Source organism: Chelonia mydas, chromosome 7 (genome assembly GCF_015237465.2).
Source record: "Chelonia mydas isolate rCheMyd1 chromosome 7, rCheMyd1.pri.v2, whole genome shotgun sequence".
NCBI lineage: Eukaryota > Metazoa > Chordata > Testudines > Cheloniidae > Chelonia > Chelonia mydas.
The window spans coordinates 92,453,246-92,473,123 of NC_057853.1; the positions used below are offsets into that span (position 1 = coordinate 92,453,246).

The 19,878-nt window shown below is 42.3% G+C and overlaps 1 protein-coding gene across 6 annotated transcripts in view; it reads right to left on the bottom strand.

Moving 5' to 3' along the window:
* Positions 1-370: 370 nt before the first annotated feature.
* KIF11 (kinesin family member 11) overlaps positions 371-19,878 on the bottom strand; it is a 49,212-nt gene continuing 29,704 nt past the window's right edge. For all 6 annotated transcript variants that reach the window (XM_037905018.1, XM_037905017.2, XM_037905015.2 and 3 more), the window contains 16 exons: positions 19,684-19,774; positions 17,980-18,222; positions 17,735-17,830; positions 16,974-17,062; positions 15,505-15,592; positions 13,697-13,885; positions 11,158-11,365; positions 9,515-9,687; positions 8,919-9,041; positions 7,950-8,108; positions 7,327-7,466; positions 5,450-5,729; positions 4,088-4,310; positions 3,693-3,844; positions 3,222-3,338; positions 371-768 (listed from right to left, as the gene is read on the bottom strand). In XM_037905018.1, coding sequence (XP_037760946.1) covers positions 643-768; positions 3,222-3,338; positions 3,693-3,844; positions 4,088-4,310; positions 5,450-5,729; positions 7,327-7,466; positions 7,950-8,108; positions 8,919-9,041; positions 9,515-9,687; positions 11,158-11,365; positions 13,697-13,885; positions 15,505-15,592; positions 16,974-17,062; positions 17,735-17,830; positions 17,980-18,222; positions 19,684-19,774 — 2,497 coding nt within the window. In that variant the 3' untranslated portion in view covers positions 371-642. The remainder of the gene's footprint in view (positions 769-3,221; positions 3,339-3,692; positions 3,845-4,087; positions 4,311-5,449; positions 5,730-7,326; positions 7,467-7,949; positions 8,109-8,918; positions 9,042-9,514; positions 9,688-11,157; positions 11,366-13,696; positions 13,886-15,504; positions 15,593-16,973; positions 17,063-17,734; positions 17,831-17,979; positions 18,223-19,683; positions 19,775-19,878) is intronic.

Here is a 19,878-nt window from a genome sequence, read left to right on the forward strand (position 1 = left end):
TGGCTAGACTAGTGTATTTGTTTTGGCTTTTTGATCTGGTAATCTTTTAAATTTTACAAGTTTGTTAATATGGGGAATGCTTATTTGTAGCAGTGCTGCAGATTCTGATGGCCTTCTTTGAAGTATCCACTTACATAATAAAGACAGTACTTTGACATCAGTCTACTACATAGCAACAGGAGACAGACTGAGGCAGGTATAAAAGCAGAATGCCAATATTTACAGTCAATTAAAATAAAAATAAAAAAATGTAGAAGTGACCTATTTAGAAAGCTTGTCCCCATCTGCCCATGTTGTTTTAAATCTATTGGTTGTATTGGTTTGTAAGAAAGGGAAAATGGCTAGAGAAAGGCTCATTAGCATTATAAGCTTTAGATTTTAAAAGTCTTTATTTAACATACAGAGCCATAATTTGAAGTTTTAAAAGTCTGTAAATGCCATGTAACTAAATTATAGCATATGCTATGTAACTAAGTTACAGTGTATAAAAACAATTCAGACAAAAAGGCAGGACAACTTCCTAGAAAATTTGATTTTGCAACAATATATCACTATATACAGCACCTGAAAATGGTTGAGAAAACAGACTGAACAGAAGATCAGAGGTAAGTTTTACAAATGCAATGGTCTGCATTAAATATCTTAGTTCAGTGCTTTTAAAGGAAGCTTAGACTTGGGAAGAGATTGTTCTGTTGTCTCCTCCATCTTGGACCTCTCCAAGATGCTTGTAGATTTGTTCTCTTTATCCTTTTTTACACTCTTTTTGTGCTGCAGGGTTTAAAAAAGTACCCAGTTAGTATTACACCTTCACACACAATGCTAAAGAATGCAACATTACTCTCTATTTTCTGGTTGCCACATAATTCTGCACACAATACTCAAAGCATAAAAAATTATACAGGACAATTTTCTGAAGACATTTGTTAAGATTTATTCTTTAGGACACAAGAGAGTCTTACGAGCCTAAGGCATTAAGATTTTCTCCTTAAGATCGAAAAGAAGATACCTCAAGGAATTCCTGTATGTGCCTAAGAACTGATTTGTTGGAAGTCATTTCTTTAAAGATAGTTCTTACCATAATTAATGAGAGGGCACCCTTAGCTATAGTGAGACAAGTTTATAAACAGCACACTTTTATTGCTAATGAAAGCAAACCAACACTTACTATTCCATCAAAAAGAAAAGTCTAAAAGGTTGTGCAGTTAGATTTAAATCTGATTCTTGTATGCAAGTTTAGATGTACCCTTTAGGCTTCTGATAAGTTACCAGTTATTCCCGAGGGAATTCTGCATCACTGTGTACGCACAGAATTCATGTCCCCCGCAAAAAATATGCGCACTGCCGTAGTGCCGCAGAGGCACTAAAGTTACGCTGTTTGTCCACCAGGGGCTTCTGGGGTGCCAGAACAGAGAGCAGCAGGCCATAGCATCCAGCAGCAGATAGGGAGGAGGAGAGGCTGCATTCCTCACAGCGCCCTCCCTGTGGGGCCAGGTGAGGAGATATGGGATATGGGGGGGAGTGAAGCAGTACAGACAGAGCGGGGCACACAGGGCTGCTGGGGGTCACAGATTGGGGTTCAAAAGGACTAGTGGGGGAGACAGACTGGGGTTGGGGCTCAATGGGAGTGAGGGTGCAGTGCCACATGGGGATGCGGGGGACTGAATGGGGGTGGAAGGTCTCCTGGGGATGGGGGGGGGGGGGGGAATGCAGGGACACATGGGGACAGAGACAGATATGCCCGACTGAATGGGAGAGGCTAGGAGTCAGTCTGGATCTGTATTGGGAAGGCTCCCCAACTCCCTGATCCCTCCCCACAAAACACACTTCTTCCACCCATACCCAACAACCCTCTAGGTTCACTCCCAGACTCCTTCCCACCAATTACTTCCCTCCCCCTCAGCTCCTCCATTACCCCAGACTCCCCTAAGCTTTTGCATGGCTTCTGAGGGATGCAGGAAATACGTTTCTGTATTGTAGTTTAAATGAATTATTCAAAAGTTCTGTATTTATATGCCCAGTAAGGATCTATTTGTCAAAAAACATTTCCTGAATCTTTTTTGTTGTCTGGATTGTTACAGACATACTTGCTGAGAAGTATTTTGAAATAAATTACCAAAATAATTGAAAGTAGTGTGATTAATTTGTGTTATTTTGACAAATAAAATACGCAGAATTTTAAAGTATTGTGTGCAGAATTTTTAAATTTTTGGTGCAGAATTCCCCAAGGAATAACCAGTTTAACCCTTTGTGTTTCATATAGGCCCAAACAAGGTGAAGCAAACATGTACTATCAGGTGTTTAAGGATACACCAAACAAATCCTCAGAACATTTGATCTCCCTCACTGAAACAAATATTGATATAGTAGTCCACATGAACAGCCTAGAAGATTGCCTGTTTAGTTTCCAAGTCACATTGGAGAGGTTATGTTCAGCAGGGCAAGTATTTAATCCCTGGAGTGCTGCAGTGATTCATGACCAGATACTTCTTTTGCTAGAGTCAGTTAAGAGGTTTTTGCAACTCTCAAACCTCACCCTCCTCCAAGGACCTCAACATCTTAAAAGAGATCCTATAACTAGACAGTACAAAGCCTTTGAAAGCAGTCCACCCTTTAACTATCCAAAACAGGGCTTTGGAGCGGAGCCCGGAGCTGGAGCAGCAGGTTTTTGCCTGGAGCTGGAGCGGAGCCAGAGCACAGCTCCAAAGCCCTGATCCAAAAGGGATTATGGGTGAAATTAGAGCAGCTCTGAATACTTTACCAAGAAGAGCCCACGGGTTAACACTAGTCAATAAATAAAAAACAAACAACAAAACAAAGTTTACCAGTTCCCTCCCCAGTGGAGTTGGGAGTACTAATCTGTTGCAAAGCCATTATGGTAGATGTTCTACATCTAATCTAATGCTGCGCTGTCTCATGTTAAAATACATGAGTTGATTTTCCCCTGTGCTGGCTTCAATTTTAAGAAAAACTTACTTTCAGCTGAGTTTGATGAAAAAAAATCAATTTAAGGGGGGAATTTATTGGATGTTTCTTTAAATTAAGATATATGAAGTCTCAAATTGATATTCTGAAAGACTAAGTCTAGTCACAAACCTACATTGACAATGTTACACAAGTTCTATTAAAAGGCATGTCATTTAACTACTTCTGACCCTGTTATAGAAGGGGCACCATGCTTCCTGGTCAAATCCAAATCTGTCTGCAACATTTGTGGAAATTACCTGGAAAAAGGGAATACCACTATTTTTTTGACAGCACACACTTGTGTCCAGGGAAGATTTATCACTGAAGATACTTTCGTTAAATTCCTGCACCACCTCTTCTTCCTCCAATGAGTCCTAAAAACAGAAATGGCCAGTTTACATGAATGGCTAAATTCATAAGGGATTTACAATCATTTGATTATGTCCCTAAAATATGTGGTGCAATCTTTACATGCACAACTATCAAGCAAAAAAGACTGTTTAAACATAAGACTTGGTTTTATCCCATCCTGTGCATTTCCTGAGCTTTGCATGGACACTCACATTGTAACAGACGAGTGCAATGCAGAATGTAAAAGCTTCCAGAACTCCGTGTTTACAGAGTTGAACGGAAACACTTTTAAAGTGTTGCACTAACTGTTCAATCCCATATCTTCTGGATGAGTGGTTACAAAATGGAGCCTTATATTTACACCTTCTCACGTTTACCTGATCCACATGGTCTACCACCTTTGCTGCACTATTTAATGTAGCCATGAGTTCTGGTTGCTGTCGTCTCAATTGCTCAAGCAGCAGGTCACGAGGTTCTGTTCTCACAAGAGTCACTGGATACAAGTAGTCTTTTCTCTGTGGAGTTGTCCCTTTAATGAAGTTGATGTAAAAATGAATGGAATTATTAAACACTTCCATCTTCCACTTCAGTTACATCTCAGATTTCATATTAAATGAAATATAAGAAGCATTCTTTGAAGACACTCTTGTCCATATTAAAAAAATCCAAGACTATCAATCACTTCATGCTCCCATTAGTTTTAGCTTATGAATTCTGTACTCAAGTGGCTTGCTGTGAGATCATTCCCCTTCCCATCCCCCACTGTGAATACCTGTTGGGATATCCACTTTAAGTTCCTCCTGCAGGAAGGCATTAACCTGAGTCAATCCATACTGTGCTTCCTCATGGAGTATCAGTTTCTGCTCCAGGAATATCTCCTTATCATTTTGAATCTGGTCAAGGAGGCTATTCAGTGACCTCTCTTCAGCAGTTTTCTGTCTGTTAATCTGGTCTGTGACTTCAGCAACCGATGCATTACAGCTTTCATTTGCATTCTGAAAGACAGAATACCAAATTAACAATAAAATTAAGGCTAAGGGTTTCTTGCCTAACTGGTGGAGCAAAATCAGTTACATTTCAGGTTGTGTCACTAAACTTAAATGTGACCTCAAATTGAAGAGTTTGGCCATGCTAATTTATATTCATTTTGAGAGCAGTATTTAGGATAGTCCATTGCTTGGAACGTACACGCTATCCTTTGGGAACAGATGCCAATAGCTAGTCATAGGAACACAGACATTGCCATGCTTGATCAGACAACTGGTTTTTCAGATTCAGGATCAAGTCTCGAACAGTAAATAGTACTAAATGCTTCAAAGTAAGATGCAAATAATTGCATATTGGACAAGTGTAGGATAAAACACCTGCAAAGGGCTAGGAAAAAAGTTTACATTTTAGAAAGCATTTTTAGCCCTTAAGGTTGTAAAGAAAGTCTTCCAGACATGAAGACTCCTGGTATGCATAGACAGTGTTTTCTTCCTGAGTCTTCAGACAGCCTGAAACATTTAGCTGTGAATTTACTCATTGGGGTGTTAATTCTGAAGTCTAGTGACACTTTAAAAGTCACTATTAAACTAGCTCACTATTTATTTTAGCAGAGGCATGGGAAAGGATTGGGAGTGAAATCCATGGATGGGAGAGTTGTTACAGGGAAGGAAAAAAACAGAATGGGGAAGGAAGAAAAATAAAGGACCAGAAATAGCAGTAACCCTGAAGGGGAACATTTTCCCCACTGACTGATGCCAAATCTAACAATGATAATTAAAAGGTTAGCTACCACTTGAAAGCCATATTCTATACTTGATCACTATGCAAACCCTCCCACTGGCAGGTCCAGGGTTTGGGGAGAAGCATCTCTCCCTGTCACTGCCCTGAGCACTGCTTAATAAGCAGCTGCATGACTGCGCAGCTTAGAGGGAACTTAGGTGGTTAATATCGCGTATCAAAAGATTGGGTACATGATGTTACAGGAAACGAGAGGCAAGCCAACCTCTATCCTGATCAGGAGGCCTGTAGCATAACAATAGTACTGTAGAATGATATACAGATGACTTTGGATTTGTATCTACACATATTCTACTTTCTGGTCCTCTCCACTGAGAACTTTTCATTACACTATGAAGTTATCAGTTACCCTCTGTAAACACTGAAGCTGTTCCAGCTCACTGCTGAAGGAGGATAGCTGTTGATCAGTAAGGCAGTCAATCTTAGTATTTGCAGATTCAACCCATTCATCTGTCTCCTGACACACTGTGGTGAGAGTTCTGCGAAGTTGTTCGCAGCATTCAGTGGACTCCTTCAGCAACTTTTTGTCTTCCCTGTTTAGCTTCCTGATCTCTCGTGAGAAGTTATCCAAAGATGCAATGTATTTGTTGTGGTGGGAAGTTGTACAACTGACTAGGTCTGTAGTTTGCCTGCATGAACAACAGATTCATAATATAGATCAGAGGATTTGGAAATGCAGATTTAAAAACATTATGCATTTAATATGATTTGACAACAGCAGCAGTGACAGTCTAATTTCAAAGTAAACCAGATCCAATCTTATTATAAGATGACACTGGAATGCTTTCTATTTAAGCTATTTATGCAGTAAAGTTTTCCCTAACCACAATCTAGTGCAGTGGTCACCAACCGGTCAGTCCTAGAGGATCTCCCAGTCAATTGTGATCTCTGGTGGTGCAGGGGGGCTGCCGCTAAGGCAGGCTCCCTGCCTGCCCTGGCCCCACGCCACTCCTGGAAGTGGCCAGTGCAGCCCTATGGTCTCCCTCCATCCGCTGCTCCTGCCTGCAAGCACCGCCTCCACAGCTCTCATTGGCCAGGAACGGGGAGCTGTGGCCAAAGGGAGCTGCGGGGGCGGTGTTTGCAGAGAGGGGCAGTGCGCAGAACCACGTGCCCCCGCCCCCTCCCAGGAGCCACAAGGGCTCGTTGGCCCCTTCTGCGAGCAGCGTGGGGCCGGGGTAGGCAGGGAGCCTGCCTTAGTGGCAGCCACATTGTGCCGATGACCGGTAGCCGCTGGAGGTAAGAGCTGCCTGGCGGGAGGCCGCACCCCATATCCCCTCCTGCATGCCAAGCCCCAGCCCTGAGCCCCCTCCCAGAGCCAGCACTCCATACCCCCTTGTGTACCCCAAGCCCCAGCCCTGAACCCCCCTGCACCCCAAACATTCTGCCTCAGCACTGAGCCCCCTCCCAGAGCTTGCACCCCTCACCCCCTCCTGCACTCCAACCCCCTTCCCGAGGCTCAGCCCAGAGCCCTCTCCCACACTGCGCACCCCTCAGCCCCAGCCCAGAGCCCGCACCCAATCCGTGAAAGTGAGTGAGGGTGTAGGAGAGTGAGCGATGGGGCAGGGGGGAATGGAGTGAGCGGGACGGGGCCTTGGGGAAGGGGCGAGGTAGATCCTGGGCGTAAAAAGGTTGGAGACCACTGATCTAGAATTACTGCGGGATTTAATAAGTTATTACATTCATTTTGGCCAAGATTTTCGAAAGTGACTAAGGACTGTGGGTGTCCACTTGACAAGTCTTATAAGGACCTCAGTTTTCAGAAGGTACCAAGCACTCTCCCTTGGAAAATCAGATCTTTTCCAAGGGTCTCAAGTTGGGCCCCTACAAGTCACTAGCCACTAGTTCATTCGGTGAGCTCATTTTTCAAGTGATAGATTAATTTACTACTCATATAAACTAATTTGCCTGCAGAACTGAGTGTAAGCATGCAGCAGTAATCAGGGAGCCATGCCCAGACATATCTGATGACCACTCACAAATGTATAGTTCCTGAAAAAAATGGAACCTCTTGATTGCAAGATGCATAAAAGTCTCAACTTTGAGCAGAAGTTAGGTCCAAATATCCTCATATGTTGGGGAAATCTGAATCAGGATCTGAATTTTGTGGCAGGACCCACCTCTAACAGGTGGGACTTGTCCTAAAGAATGTACTGCACGGTAATCTACATTCGTGGTAATCTATGTAAGACAATGTTGTAAGTATATGAAAAACAATATATTTCTTACAGATGGACATTTTCCTGGGCAACAGCAATAGTGGTCTTCAAGTTTCCACCCTTTTTAGAAACACCACTTAAATTCTGCTGAGTTTCCTGAACCAACAAATTCAGCTGGCTTTGAAGAGAAGCCATGAGTTGGGTTGTGCCCTATTAAGAAAAATGCAGAGTTATACACCGGACGGGGTGTTACCTGCCTCAAAGCCATTAGCACTTTCAACATTAATAAATTAAATGTAATAGACTCCTTATGGAAGGTATTATATAGCACACCAAAAAGTAGAATATATTTTAAAGCCACAACCACCAGTTGTGCTCAGGAAAGATGTAAGTAATGGATTCACTTAGATTTTGGAGTGTGTTGTGAGCAACAGTTTAGCAACAGCTATAGGTCACTCCAGGAGCAGACGTGATATTTCCACCTCCCCCACAAAGCTACAGAAAGCATCACAATTGAGGCTGATTAACAGAAATAGGACAAGGAAATTAAATGAATGGGAAACAATGGTCCTAGTACTGACTGATGAACCAAGTATGAAGATCTACTACAGATGAGTTTAAGTCAAGCCAGGTGAAAAACACTAGGTACAAAATGCTTAATTCCATCTTCTTGTTCTAAGAAAAGGGTGATACCTCTGTAAGTGCCAGCTTTGCCAGCTCTGCTTCTTCCTTTAAACTCTCACAGTCATTCTGAAGTTGAGCCAGAACACTGGTTATATCTTCCTGTAATTTATTCAGAGCGAGGCAGTGTTTTGTAAAGAAGGTGTTTGTTTCCTCTTTATGTCCTTCCATCTTTAGAGGGAAATAAATTACATGAAGGTTAGATAAGGAAGCCATGAATTATGGTAGTTAAAGTGGAAGTTTTCATAAACCCAGTGCTATGACCATACACTGGTTATACCTATACAGAATCTCTATACCCTGAAGAGCTTGCAGTTTAAAGGTACTACTGAATAAAGTATGGTGGACAACCGTATGACAGTTGTTGCAGGTAGGCTTTGCAGAAGTTTGAAATTAAAGAAGGGAGGTTGGTATATTAGGCAAGAGGCTGTTCTAAACATAAAGAATGGTGTGAAACAGAGCACAGTAGAATGAGGACAAAAGAGGAGATGCTTGGGCAGGACAACAGCAAAATGCCCTAGAATACTTCAAAAGTTAGAACATAAACTACACACTGAGGAAGATAGCAAGCCAGTACAGATGCTCTAGATAGGGGAGATGTGGTCAGAACAAATGAAGAAGAGCATTTTGGATAAACTGCAGGCAAAATAAATGAGAGGGGGAGGTTTAAGCAGTGGTCCTCTCTTTTATCTAAAACCTTGAGGAGCCAAACTTTGACATTCGGACAATTGAGATTGTACTGATGAGGGGAATACATGAGCACACAAACGAAGAGGTCACTAATGGAAAAGCAGATGTGGAAGTCAGAGAGGTAACAGATGAACCCATGGGGCGGAGTATGCAGATGGGCAAGGCCAGATCAAAGATGGAGACTGAGATGAGAACCCTGGGAAGACTTACTGAGAAAGTGGTCAGTAAGCTAAGTGACCTAGAAGAGCACAGCAAGAAGTCTGTGTGAAAGCAAAATATCCATGCATTTACCTTTTCTGCCACAGCTGAGTAGGTCTTGATGTTATTCTGAAACTGGCTGTTTACTCCCAATACAAATTCTACCACAGGTACCAGACTACTTAATGCTCTTTCCATTCCAGATTTATGCTCTTCCTAGAAAGGATGGTGGGGAAAAAAATTAAAAACCAGACAGCTCCTCAATTCAACTCTGCAAGAGATTATTCAGACTCATTTGAATATATTCAGGGCCCTGTGTGTTCTGCAATTGCAAAATTTGCTCCAGAATCTCCCTTGCTGTAGAATTGTGCTCCAGAATCTCAACAATCATTAGAAAAAAAAGTTTCCAGACCTTCTGTTTGGGAAGATAGCCTTGAACATGTGAACAGAATATAAGCCAATACCAACCTACTTCTAAAAAGCCTGCAACAATGACCCAGGTGTGACTGCCCCCATCATCTTGCTTCAAGCTCTATAGATTCAGTAACCATGCAACTGAGGGCTCTGAGACAGCTACTGAATTGAAAGTTATTTTTATTAAATTGACTAGACCAAGTTTATGGAGGCCCTTTAAGAGTAGGAAAGATCCATATTCCCAAAATAACTCAAGAGCATCTAGATTAACTAACCATCAATCTCTTCAACTCAGCTTTATTTTTTACTGATCGAGTCTCCTGTTCTAGTATTTTTTCAGAAACCCAAGAAGTTTCAGCAGACAGCATTTCCACAACAGAGGCAAAAGATGAAGATACAGCTGATGCAATAACATTAGTGGTTGAAGAGCTGGCAGACAGAAGGTCACCTACAAAGGTAAACAGAACATTACAAACTTTGTAAAGTTTCCCCAAGAGTCCTACGCCATAAGAGGATAAGGGTTCATGTTAGGATACGCTAATAATGTGGTAGTAGGATGACCCATCACTCTCACAGATCTTGGGAGACAGGCCAGTCCTTGCTTACAGACAGCCCCCCAACCTGAAGCAAATACTCACCGCAACCACACACCACACAACAAAAACAAAAAGAAAAGGAGTACTTGTGGTACCTTAGAGACTAACAAATTTATTTGAGCATGCTCGGGGGTCGCATAATAAATTTGTTAGTCTCTAAGGTGCCACAAGTACTCTTTCTTTTTGCGGACACAGACTAACACGGCTGCTACTCTGAAACAACAAAAACACTAACCCAGGAACCTATCCTTGCAACAAAGCTCATTGCCAACTGTGTCCACATATCTATTCAGGGGACACCATCATAGGGCCTAATCACATCAGCCACAATATCAGAGGCTCGTTCACCTGCACATCTACCAATGTGATCACGTGCCATCATGTGCCAGCAATGCCCCTCTGCCATGTACATTGGCCAAATCGGACAGTCTCTACGTAAAAGAATAAATGGACACAAATCAGACGTCAAGAATTATAACATTAAAAAACCAGTTGCAGAACACTTCAATCTCTCTGGTCACTCGATTACAGACCTAAAAGTGGCAATTCTTCGATAAAAAAACTTCAAAAACAGACTCCAACGAGAGACTGCTGAATTGGAATTAATTTGCAAACTGGACACCATTACATTTGGCTTGAATAAAGACTGGGAGTGGATGTGTCATTACACAAAGTAAAACTATTTCCCCATGTTTATTCCCCCCGCCACTGTTCCTCACACGTTCTTGTCAACTGCTGGAAATAGCCCACCTTGATCATCACTACAAAAGGTTTTTTTTTTTTTCCTCTCTCTCCTGCTGGTAAGAGCTCACCCTACCTGATCACTCTCATTACAGTGTGTATGGTAACACCCATTGTTTCATGTTCTCTGTGTATATAAATCTCCCCACTGTATTTTCCACTGCATGCATCCGATGAAGCGAGCTGTAGCTCATGAAAGCTTATGCTCAAATAAATTGGTTAGTCTCTAAGGTGCCACAAGTACTCCTTTTCTTTTCCGAATACAGACTAACACGGCTGCTACTCTGAAACCTAGGATAAGAACAGTTTGCCCTGGCCAGAAACAGTGCCTCTCATCAGTCACAAGAGTTGCCCACAACAGAGCAAACTGAAGCGGACATTTGGGCATAATCTTTACAATATGGGTATGACTGCTCAACTTGGACTACCATTGGTGTGACAAAATTCAGCTCTAGTATTTTAGGTAAAGCCTGGTCCTTATGTCATGCCATATCAATTTTAGGAAAATCTTTGGTATTTCTGCTGCACAGAGTTCATGTTAGCAGTCAGAAGATAGACTGATATAAATTTGTTACACTTACCAACTAAATTAGTGTAAGATTCTATCATTTGTTGCTGTTTCAAACTGTTCTCATTAACAGAATCTTGTATTTTGCTAAACAGAGCATTCATTTGTCCTGCAAATCTCTGCTGGACTTCTGCATTGTGTTGATCAACTACTTTTTTACGATCTAGTTTTGCATGGAGACCAGACACATCTTTTGTTGTTTCTTCAACCGTACTAAGCAACTAAAAAAAAAAAAAAAAGTTACATTGTCAATCTTCAGATGAACCACCTTCAGCCTCAAAACATAACCAAAGGGTGTACTATAGTCTTTGTTTAACTTAGATGACAAAAACTTAAACATATTGTTTAAAGTAGGAGTTGCATCCCTAGAGAAGGGAAGCCAAGAGTTTACATTAACATGCTTAGTATATCACTACAGTTAATTTCTTAATCCTTGTATAAATTACGATCAGGTGCTCAGGCATTCAGAAAATTGCACACAAGACATTGTTTACTCTTACCAACTTTGAGAAGAGACACACCAAGGCGTTAACATCCCAGCAACCAATGTTCCCAAAATAGGACAATAGGAAGTGAAGGAGCATGGTGGCATCCCCTCTCTGAAGTGTAAATACATGGATAACTAGGACTCTGACATTTAGCTGGTTTCCCACTACTTTTGCAGTGAATAATATAGAATTTGACAATGTATTTTGCCTGCCAATTACTCCTGAGGGCATTCTGCGCCAAAAACGTAAAAATTCGGCACCAAAAAAACAAATTCTGCGCACAATATTTTAAAATTCTGCAAATTTTATTCGTCAAATAAATGTGGAGGCTCCACCATGGCATCGGGGAGCACAGGCCACTGGCTGCACAGAGGTGGGAAATCACTGTGCAGCTTCCCCCTCCTGGACATGAACTCAGCGGTGAGGCTGCACCCAACCCTGACACAGAGCAAGGACCAGACCTGCCCCAGAAACACCCCAGGGCCCTGCCTCTCTGTGCCAGGTGCAGCAAGTGTGGGCAGGCTGGCTCAGCAAGGCAGGATCCAAGTGTGGAGGAGCATAGTGTGGGGGGATCCAGGTGTGGGTTGAGAGGGCTCTGTGTGTGGCAATCTGGATGCGGGCAACTCAGTGGGGGATTTGGATGCACAGGGACTTGTTGGGGGGTTCTGGGTATAACGGTAATGAGACTCAGCAGGGGGGTCCAAGTAAAGGTGGTTGGGGATCATCAGGGTGGGGTCTAGATGCTGTGGGAGTGGGGCTTGGTGGGGATACAGGTGCAGCTGGTTGGGGCTCGGTGGGGTGGGGATCCAAATGCAGGTGGCTCATCAGGGTGGTCCAGGTGCAGGGGGAGTGGGGCTCATCGGGGGGGGTGGGGGGGTGAGGCTCAGCAGGAGGGTCTGAGTATGTGGGCGTCTGGATGCATGGGGATTGGGCTGATGGGGCAGCAGCTCCCTGTACAGGGATCCCTCCCCCTGAAGCTGAGGTGTGATGGGTGCAGGAAGCAGAACAGGCGAGTTTGCAGAGCTTCCTGAAGCTGGGGGAGAAATCTGGGGGTGGGTTTGATTCATCTCCGGATGCCAGGACTAGCAGCTGAGTCTGGCGCAGGGTAGGAGCAGCCAGCCGGGTCTTCCCCACTCCCATCCCCTGCCCCACAGTCATTTACCTCTCTGCCAGTTGCCCTGGGCACCCAAAACATACTGCTGGGAGGGTTGCATGACCACTCTTGTGGCTTCCCTTTGCTTCCCCATCAGAAAGTCATTTTTCTGCAGGGAAGCAAAGAAGTCTGGGTGGGACAAATTCTGTGCATGTGCAGTGGTGCAGAATTCCCACAGGAGTAGCCAATGCAAATAAACCATCTCCATTTGTTACAAGAAAGAACTCAACAGGAATATTGGTAAAGAAGAGTTATGCTGGGTAAATATAGATACAGGAATTATCACTTTGAAGAAAAAGCAAAGTTTTCTACAGCAAGTCACTGCTGTAAGAATTAAGAGCAGTACTAAGCATAAAGTTATCAATATGCCCCAAAGTGTAACAGTGGCATGTAGCACTGTTTGGTGAGCAGTTCACTCAGTTAGTAAAACAGGTTATAGGACTTTACTGCAGACCTCCTCTATGAAGTAAGTGTTTGCACCCTAGTTCTCCCCCATAGTTTTACAGGACAGTTTATCCCACTTTGGGCTGGAAGTCATCTCTCGAGCTGCCATGAGGAATAAGCATTTGCTGGTTCACTGCACTCTGGGGTGATGCAGACTGGACGACACTGGAGCTCAGAGCTTTTAGGGCAGGATGACTTTGAGGAAGGCAGCATGCTGGTTAGTGAATAGTCAACCATCAAACTGTCACAAACAAACTTGCCATCTCAAGTGATGTCCCCTCCCCATCACTGTAGAGTGGGTCAGTTCATAAGTCTGTTCCAGTCTTCAGTTTTAAGATCAGCTTGCAGATACTGTACCAGTACAGTTTTCACAAGTCATTCCCTTAAAAATTAAGCATATTATCGATAGAATTGCTTAGAGAGTATGGGAAGTTACACCTGCAATTAGTTATCAGAAATGCAATAACCTTGCTAGCAGTGCCATGCAGCTTTTCTTCAGTGTTCTCCAAAGCTGAAGCCACATATTCCTCCTCCTCAAGATGAATCTTGGTTTCCTGCAAGTTTTTCTGAGTGTCTTCCAGTTCTCTTGCCCTGATCTGCAGATCCGTTTTGCATTGTTCAAGTTCATTTTTATTAGCCATGAACAGCTCAGTGACCTAAAGTGCAATTGAAATAATGCAGTTAATGAGGAGATACTGCTTTTCAGAAATCTGAAGAGCAATTTAGTCATACTTCCAAATCATATATTCATTAGGAAGAATATCTTCTCCCCCAACAATGTGACTTATGCCAAATTATCAGATGACTGGTCAATTACAAATGCAGTCTCAGTTCTAAGCAGCATGTTTGATGTTTGAGACCTTGTACACCAAACCTGAATATGTCTCAAAACAAGTACCAATGACACTTTTGTCCAAAACAAGAAAACATGATTAATCACAAGGAAAAGTTCTGCAGAATAATTACATCCACTTAAGGTTCTCCCATTAAAATCAGCCTAACCAAATACCTGGAGGAAAAAGATTCAATTAATATTACTTAATTTAGCTAAAGGCAAGACTTGTAACATCAACATTTGATAGCTTTGTAGTTCCAAATCTTGGAAAATAATGTTTCTTATTCTCAGATTTAGCCTATTGTACACGTGCAATGAAAAGTCACTTTTTCCTCACACAAACGCTGAAAAGTAAATGCTAATCCATCCAGAAAAGAACATTTTAAGAGTCCAATTTTTTGTTGAAAGTCCATCAGAGCAATTTTAAGCTAAGGCAAGCTTAAGAACCAAGTGTAATATTGCATTATGCTGTTATAAGTTACCAAAGTGAAAAGCCACTCTTATTAAGGAGTTAGGCACTGGGTTTCCCTTTCAAATAATTATTTTTGATTAGGAGGTTTGAAGTTTAGCTTCAGCCTCACAAACTGACTAAGCACACTCTGACTAAGCTCCCTAAAGTACCATTGGTATACAAACAGCCTTTGTTTAGAGCTGGTCACAAAATGCCAGTTTGCTAAAACCAAAGTGTATTGCAAAATTGAGACTAGTTAGACGACCTTTTATTGAATCTCAGACAGTGCTCCATCAGAACCCTGTTGGCCAGGCAGGTTTTCTTTAGGAAACTTGTCTGGTTCCCTTCCAACTCACCTGGGCTTCAAGGGACCACAGCTATAGGGCAACCCCACATTGCCAGGGCTTCCAGAATCTAGGATCCCAGCTACACACCAGGGATCCATAAGAAATCTGACTTGACTGGAGTTCTCATAACTTCCAGGCTACAAAACATTCAGTTAGGAGCCTGGAGGTCCTGGGATAGGGTGCCAGGATATGTGCTCCAGAGCAGCCCTGGGAGCTCCTTGGCAGTGGCAAAACTGACAAGAATGTCAATTTCATTCAGCAGCTACTAGGCTATTCTGTTTCAGAAACACCATGCATTTGCTTTTGAAATAATTTCCCCCCCGGATTTCCGGTTTGTCAAAATTATAGAAAAAAAAACTGGTTTAGGTCCAAATTGGAAACCAAGTTTTGAAATCTCAATTTCTTGCAAACAAGAAATCCTGAGCTTCAGACAGCTCTACCTTTGTTCTTTTCTGATTGAACATATTCAATTATGCAAGAACTACAATCATCATCAGAAAAATTTAGATTTACAAGATGTAAACTCACAGTGATAGGTTTGGAGTTTCTAAAAATATCACAACATCAAACTCCTCCCTTTGATCCAGTTGTCCCCCCCAACTTCTTGTTTGCAGACGAGTATTGTTAAAAGACTTCACTTACTCTTTTCACTTCTTCCTCCATGGCACTAATTTTATCAATATACTCTGCAATTTGTTCCTCTTGAACTGTCACTTTTCCATTAAGAGCTCTAAAACAATAAGTGTAACATGATTGATTTAATAGTTACCTAATGCTTGTCATGCTGCATGGTTATTTTAATGGTACTTTTATCCTAGGTTTCCATATAAACTTTAGAATCATACCACTGGAAGGGACCTCGAGAGGGCATCTAGTCCAGTCCCCTGCACTCATGGCAGGGCTAAGTATTAAGACCATCCATGACAGCTGTTTGTCTAATCTGCTTTTAAAAATCTCCAATGGTAGAGATTACACAATGTTCCTAGGGGATTTATTCTAGTGCTTAACCACCCTGATAATTAGGAAGTTTTTCCTAATGTCCGACCTAAACTGCCCTTGCTGCAGTTTAAGCCCATTGCTTCTTGTCCTCTCCTTAGATGTTAAGGAGAATAATTTTTTCACCCTCTTCCTTGTATCAACTTTTATGTACTTGAAAACTGTTATGTCCCCTCTCAGTCTTCTCTTCTCCAGACTAAACAAACCCAATTTTTTCAATCTTTCCTGATAGGTCGTATTTTCTAGACCTTTAATCATTTTTGTTGTTCTTCTCTGGATTTTCTCCAGTTTGTCCACATCTTTCCTCAAATGTGGCACCCAGAACTGGACACAATACTCCAGCTGAGGCCTAATCAGTGTGGAGTAGAGTGGAAGAATTACTTCTCATGTCTTGCTTACAACAGTCCTGCTAATACAGCCATAATAAGTATTATTCATTCAAATGCAACAAAGATTGATGCCAGTTTGATTTAGACAGTGTAATGTACATGAAGAACCTTGTGTTTCTTCCTTCAGATGCATTATTTATTGACCAATGCACTCACAGGTATTCTGAGGCAGATAAGAGTTTAGAGCAGAAGTCCCCAAACTGTGAGGCATGCCCCCAGTAGGTAGGCGCAGAGAAACGTTTGAGGGCCTGGGCCAGCCTCTATGGGGGGTGAGGAGGAAGCACCACCCAGCCCCCACCTGCGCCCAGCCACAGCCCTGGCTCCTGGCCCCACCCCCCATCTCCACACCTGCCCCTAGCCTCAGCTCCACACCTGACCCCAGCCGCAGCTCCATTCCTGAAGCCGAGGCTGGGAGCAGAGCCACATCCGGCCATGGGCCTGGCTGCTAGCCTCCACTGTGGCCCAGCTGCGGCTCTGCTCTGCTCCTGGCCCCAGCCTTGGCTGCGCTTCCATCCCCACCCCCACCCTCCACCCTTGGGGCACAGACAGGGGTAAGCGGGGGTGGGGTTGCAACCCTGAAAAGTTTGGGAGACTACTGGTTTAGAGAGACTGACTTTGTACTAGCTGCAGTTCTTACAGGTACAAATGCTCCTATAAATTATGTTACATTTGGGGATGTGGTTGCTATGCTTGACACACCGGGTTTTGCAATAGTCAAGGACTCACTCATAGTTTTCAGCAGAAATATAGATTCCATTTTTCTCTCGTGCAACAGCAAGATCTCGTTTCAGGCGTTCAATTTCCTCTGTATATTCCTGTAACAAAAATGATCTGTAAAAGACCGAAGATTCCAGTTTGATAAATTACATCTCTACTTTGATTTCGAGTTAACAGGTGGCTGTAACGCTGTAAGATGTTACACATGCCCTTAAGAAAAAACATTATTTTACCTTTCTTATAAAATTTAAGTGTTAGTACTTTTAATTTCACATCTTGGTGTAAAGCGACAGTGCTCAACAGTAAAATTTAACTAGGCAGTGTCTAACATCTTAAAATAATCACCTATAAAGTTCCCTTACTAAGGGTCAGTTTTATCTGACATGCTGTGTTATTTGTCAAACCATACTGACTTATCTACCATATGAGACACTGGGATGCTTGTGTCTGAGTTGAGGCACCTATTGTGTTAATATTTTGCCAGATTTTAGTTGCTACCATCTGATAGTTCAGCTGTCTAAGCCTCCTTGTGATCAGGTGTCCACATCAAAAGCTGTAACCAGTACTCTGATTGGCAATTTCAGCAAAAGGGCCAAAAACTGAATCAGTAGGGAGATTCAATCCTTAAGACTGAACACCCCACTCATCATTAAAGAGGTGCCTACAGAACAGGATGAAATGGTAAGCATGCTAATTCTCAGCAATTTGGCTGACCTGACAGAAATAAATTTAACTAGCCTTCAATTTGTGAAAGCATACTGGACAGTTACCTTAATGAGAGCTCTTTTTGTCAGCTTCTGGTTAACTTCAGGCTTATTCATGATATTCTTTGCTCTATGTGCATATTCTAGAGTGCTCAAAGTTTCCTGTATAAAAGTACAAAGACAGACACATGACCTCTAGATGAAGGTTTAAGATTTTAGTACTTCATCTGAACTTGTGTATAATTTTCAGACTACTGGAGTAAGTGTCCCACTAACGACAATGTAGGATGGATCAGCTTGCAAGTCTTTACCTCAAGATTTACAGATGCAGGAGAAACTGTGGCAATTATAGATGTTTTTGTACGTCCTCCAAGAGAATCTTGCAGGATTCTTGTGAGTTTAGACTCCCTATATGGAATATGTGGGGCTCTTTCTACAAGAGCAGTAATAACTCTCCCTAGAGTAAGCAGAGACTGATTGATATTTCCAGCTTCACGAGCTCTTTTGTCAACTGCTCCAGAACGACCAATGTTTTCACTTCCTGCAAGATCAACCTGAAAGGAGAAAAAAAATGAAATCTGTAACTTACTGCCATCAGAGTGCAAAAGGCAGACAACTCCTATCTTATAAAGCTGAAGATAAAGAATGATTCCCAAAATATTAATATGCCACCATGCATACAACCTAGCTTTCCTAAGACTTAGGAGTGTTTATTGTATATTCTGCTCAATGGCTTCATAAAAACATAAGAGCTGCCATACTGGGTCAGACCAATGGTCCATCTTTCTCCACCAGTGGCCTGTACCAGGCCTTTAGGGTGGCAATTATGAATAGGGAATTTATGGAGTGATCCACCCCATTTCCCACTCCTGGCTTCTGATAATCACAGGTTTAGGATCACCCCAAGTATGGGGTTGTGCCCCTGACCATTTTAGCTAATAGCCCTTGTTGGACCCATCCTCCAAAAAAGAACTGGATAATTCATGAACCCACTTACACTTTTGGCAACCACAACATCCCACAGCAGTGAGTTTCACAGGTTAATTGTGCATTGTATTAAAAACAAAAACAAACACACACCCCCAAACAAAACAAAAAAACTTCCTCTTGTTTGTATTGTAAATTTGTATTATAAATTTTGCCTATAAATTTAATCACGTAACCTGTTTTTTTAATTCTATGAAATACACCTCAATCTGTTGCTTGGTTACAGGCCCATGCAATCCAATCTGGTAAACCTGGTTCCCCTAGGCTACAGACAGCAGAGTTGTCCTATAGTGCTTCCATTTGAATAGAAGACCATCCAGATTAATGACTCCAGATTGCTCTCTATTGTTAGTCCTCTGCTGGGTGCAAGTATTTCTCCTGACACGTCCTGGAATACCAGTCCAAGATGAAGGCACAGATATTTACAGTCAAAATAGCATTCACAAAACAAACTGAATTTGGTATTGCTACATACAGACACATACTAATCAGTCACACCCACCACTTATTTATGCAGGACACAAAAATGCATGGTCTAACAACACAGGGCCAGATTTTTAAGAAGGTACAGACACACCTAGTAGGATTTTCGAAAGCCTTTAAGGCTATGTCTAGACTGCATACCTTGCAATGGAACAGCTGTGCTACTACAGCAATGCTGCTATAAGGTACACAGTGTAGCTGCTCTTTGCAGGCAGGAGAGAGCTATCCTGCCAGCAAAATAAAACCACCCTCAACAAGGGGCAGTAGACCATCTCCCACTGAAAGCACTATCCACATTGGCGCTTTTTGTCATTAAAACTTTTGTTGGTCAGGGGTTGTTTTACGCCGTCTCCCCCCCCCCCCCACCTCTGACTGACAAAAGTATAAACAACAAAAGTGCAGCGTAGACATAGCCTAAGCACCTCTCCTATGAATTAATGTCAGCAGTTCAGTTGAGACAATGAGGGAAAACTTTTTCTTCTTCTAGTTTGTTATTCTAGGATTGTCACCTTCATAGAACTCTGGAGCTTAATGCAGATACTTACCAAGTTTAGTTTCCCAATTTTAACAAGCTCTTCTCCATCTATTGTAGTTTCTTTCATGTGTATGGTGACTGAAAACACAGAGTGTGAACGACTGCAAAATAAGTCAGTCAGTTTAAAACAGACATCCCAATAAAACCAACTGTTCTTTTTGCAAGACAATCACTGATAAAGTGCTACTGATGTCAGTGGACTTGT